At 40.1% G+C, this 4238-nt stretch overlaps 1 protein-coding gene across 1 annotated transcript; it reads right to left on the bottom strand.

The window, feature by feature from the left end:
- Positions 1-862: 862 nt before the first annotated feature.
- Positions 863-3267, bottom strand: LOC106167752 (uncharacterized). The gene is made up of 3 exons (XM_013546613.2): positions 3108-3267; positions 2395-2642; positions 863-2150 (listed from the first exon to the last, which is right to left on the bottom strand). The coding sequence occupies exons 1-3, from the start codon at positions 3265-3267 to the stop codon at positions 1848-1850; spliced, it is 711 nt and encodes a 236-aa protein (XP_013402067.2). The 3' UTR covers positions 863-1847.
- Positions 3268-4238: the final 971 nt, after the last annotated feature.

Below are 4238 nucleotides of genomic sequence, written 5' to 3'. Positions count from 1 at the left end.
ACATTTTACCTCAACTCTTTAAGTGTTATTTATAAAAATTAAGCCATTTTAACCACTTAGATAAAAAAAAACAATGATGAAAATAGGGATCGTTGTTATCGCCTAGAGGCGGCGTTAGATGTGCTACACCCGTGGCGGCAGTCATTGCATTAGATGTGCTACACCCGTGGCGGCAGTCATTGCATTAGATGTGCTACACCCGTGGTGGCGGTTATTGCGTTAGATGCGATGGAAAAACACAATCTGCATCTGCGATAAAAAGGATTTTACAAAAGAGTTCGAGACCTTGAGACTGGTCAGGAGCCCCCTCCTGCGCATTTCTTCAATGCAGATGTCTGTGCAAAACACACATACTTGCACATAGCTAAATTAATTCATAATATCTATGTGGACTCAGCCCCTCTCCCCCCCAAACCACCAAAAAAAAAAACCTATTCCTTTGAAAAAGCATAATTATACAATGTAGTAAGAAATTATGTGGCACGCCTGAATTTGACCGACTTTCTTGTCCAAATGACTAACGACCCCATTCCTATAGACACCACCAGTCTACGCATATCGATCCAACACCACGGACACTCTGAATGCAATCAGTTTAACAGTTTAACCCCCTGGACCATCCCACTATGCCGTCCCTTCACTCTGGTATCCCTCAGCAAATATCCCACGAGCAGCAGCAATCAAAGCTTCGGGACCCTTTGGACCATGTTTACCTCGCTTTTGCCCTCGTATTATAAGTTGCAAAATTTTATTTTTGACGCGGTGGTTTGTGGTCAGTTAAGAAATCAGTTGCCTCTGGCGGTTTGCTTGACGATGTTAAGGACAATTGGTTTTCTTGCAATCTTTTATCTCTGGAAGAAAAGATGGGAAACAACTGGCTGTTTACGCCCTTTATTTAGAATTTAAGCAAAGCTGAAAGATGGAAATGATTAAAAACCTTTTTTTCTATCACCCTGCTGGCTTCCAGTAGTTGTATCACTGTGAAATCTGCAAATGATATCTCAGAAATATCACTTTTACGCAACACATATATCCCGTGCATTCTTAACTGTCGAATTGGGTGTTTCGATTTCAATTCCTGTCATATACAAACTATTCTATAAGTCCACATAAAATTAACAATAAACAAAAAATGAATGAGATTTCGCACAACCTTTAAATTGTCTCACTGAAGTAATTTACCCATAAGCACCTTCTATGCAATTTCTATAGTAAAGTATACATTTCAAAGAGAAAAGAACACATCGGAAAACATAAAAGAACATTCTAATTGAAGGCCAAAGTATTTAGCTACCAGAACTTTTTAAATTTAGAATGAAGCATCATTACATGATGGGACTGATTAAGATCCTATATGTTTGAGCAATTTTCTATTACGTCACTCATTTCAGATACTTGTTTTAAACATAACACAAATGTCCCAAGTATTGCTAAACCTGAAGTAGGTGTTAGAAATTTATATCTTCTGTGTATCATATAGAAATAACAATTAGGAATACCGTCACAAGACTTTATATAATACTGCACAACCACAACATGTCTTCACTTACAATTTGTCCATAAGCACTCTGTTTACTGTTAAAAATAAATAAACGAATAAACAAGTAAGCGACAATGTTATCTGGAAAATTATCTAAATGTTTATCTGCAATCCTAACCGTGTCACCCAATCATCAATAAATTAAGTAAGGGAGGTGAAATTGCAGTTAGCGTTCCCCATTTTCAGAAATCATTGTCCTTATTCTTATGGGTTTTATTCCGGTTTGTTGTCTGTGTTTACCTTCGCGTTCTGTTTGTCCATATTCAAGTCTCGTTTATCCTTGTCACTGTCCGCGTTTCGTTTATACTTATGGAGGTACCAAGAGAGGTTTCCATAGCGGAAGGATGAGTGGCTCTAGGTTAGAATAGTCGTTTGTCTCATCACCATTGTAGTCTCCGCAAATTCCACGTACTCCTAAATTAGCGGCGGAGTGTAAGGGGGTCATGGTTATCCGGACAGAGTGCAGATAGACATTGACAGTCATTGGAACGGCATGGCAAGATATTGTGAAACCTCTTGGAGCAAAAGCACCAACGGTAACATCTCCTCCGGCAAATATGAGTGGTGGTGGTGGTGGTGGAATTGCAACCCACACAGTCCCGGACCAATACTGGAAGCAAAATGCAAACAAATATGCTAGTAAATGTCTAGCGCAATGGACTATATTTACAAGTATTGAGAACAATTACAACACACGCAGTAAACAGAGGACTGTGGCCATAGCTCTAAATTGCTTTGCATAAAATATCTAACGAGAGAGTTAGAAGGGGGCAACAAGGGATACGGTACACATAATCGACAGCTTAATACAAAATGTGTTCACTGGATTGGAAACTATTGGGAAGAAGACTCACCCACAATGCCACAGTATGACCTAAGTCAGCCCTAAAGTATTGGCCTGAACACCTAACGTAGACTTCATCGATGCGCGTTTTCGGTCCCCCATTAAAGAATTCTTGAATCGTAACCACCCACCAGGGAAGAAGCCTCCAGGGCATGACCATGATGCCACGTTTAGTATTAGGGGTGTTATAGGAGAACTCCAGACCGTCCAGTGTACGGTAACGTACATCGCCTCGTCCCCAACAGGTGCTATTCCTAACTGAAAGTACACAGAATTTCAAGTTTGAGTATCAATAAGTGCCAATTAAAACGCATGTAATCTTTGGAAAGCACAAGTAAATATGAAGGGTGGCAACAAATCCAGCCACCCTTTTGCCTACTATTCCGTCCAACATAAACACTAACTCCCCAAAAAGTAAGTAAAGTAAGGGGAAGCAAGGGCGTAGTATTTGACCTATGGGTAGGAAACTATTTGCACTCGCGATTGATTCTTTGAACAAATCAATAACTACAGTATACACCCATAGAACCATAAAAATAAAAAAATCAAGTGATTCGATTCCACAACATAGCAAATATTTTACACTCGCTTGGCACCCAAGAAGAGCAACATTTATCTCTTCCCAATGGCAACAAAATTATTGTAGAGGCTCTAAAGTGTACGTTGATGAACAAGTTCAACAATCACGTCCGACCTGATTGTAAGTTGGTCTAGTCTACTTACTTTCGTTAGGGCTGAACTGTGGTGTATGTGAAGTGTTTCCTACATGTGGCGCTAGCTCGTTTTCAATCTGCTGGGGAGTGAGAACCGCCTCTACAACCCTACCAGGCCCAACGTAAGCCAGAAGTATAGCCACAGCCAAGGAAATAAGCTGTCGATCCATGATGTCGGTAAGCAGATATCTCAGCTGTTGTCGGTGTGGGGACGTTTATAGTTCTCAAGTTCATTTAACTTTACTGAGGTGGAATAGAAGCTACCAATAGGCGTTTAGATGAATATTAATGTTGATGTCATCGAATTTTTTAACATGTTGATTTCCACACGTGTCTCTATATTGTGACTTTTTCTTTAGTTTTAATGAGTCTGGAAAAGAGTTAGCATTTTTCTTTTTTTAATCGATCATTTGTATCCATACAGAAGTCGAAACATCTTAAAGATAGGTCCGGTAGTCGATATAGTACAGGACATGAAAGACAGCATAACGATTTTCTTGAATGGAATGCTTTGAATCTAGGAACCCTAAGGTTGATGGTATTTTTTTGTCTGACAACAAAAACCAAGTTCAGTCAGATTTCGGAATAAAAAGGCAGTTACTTTAGAAGCTAATGAAAACAGAACTATATTTTCACTGACGTAAAAATTCTACAGTCGTCTTCGGCCTCCCTCTGCTCTATGGTGGATAGAATGATGCTGTACGTGATATTGCACACGTCATCGATAGGGCTGAAACGCAAAGAAAGTAAAAAATAATGTCTCAGATGGCGTATGCGTAATGCGGTAAATAAGTGATGAGCCTTATGTCTTCCCACAAACCTTGAGCGAGGTTAGATAACAGTTGGTGAAAGCAAAACAACACGTACTCCAGGTGTCCTGTAAACATCTACAGTGGACATGGGCTATCTGATGCTATACCTGGTATTCCAGGTGTCCTATAGATATCTTTTGTGGACATGGGCTATCTGATGCTATACCTGGTACTCCAGGTGTCCAATAGATATCTACCGTGGACACGGGCTATCTGATGCTATATCTGGTACTCCCGGTGTCCTATAGATATCTACCGTGGACATGGGCTATCTGATGCTATATCTGGTACTCCAGGTGTCCTATAGATATATACCGTGGACATGGGCT

The sequence above is a fragment of the Lingula anatina genome, chromosome 4, assembly GCF_051362555.1.
Source record: "Lingula anatina isolate TDL-2025a chromosome 4, LinAna3.0, whole genome shotgun sequence".
NCBI lineage: Eukaryota > Metazoa > Brachiopoda > Lingulata > Lingulida > Lingulidae > Lingula > Lingula anatina.
Note: the sequence above shows the minus strand (reverse complement) of the source record. Positions and strands in the feature narration are given on the sequence as shown.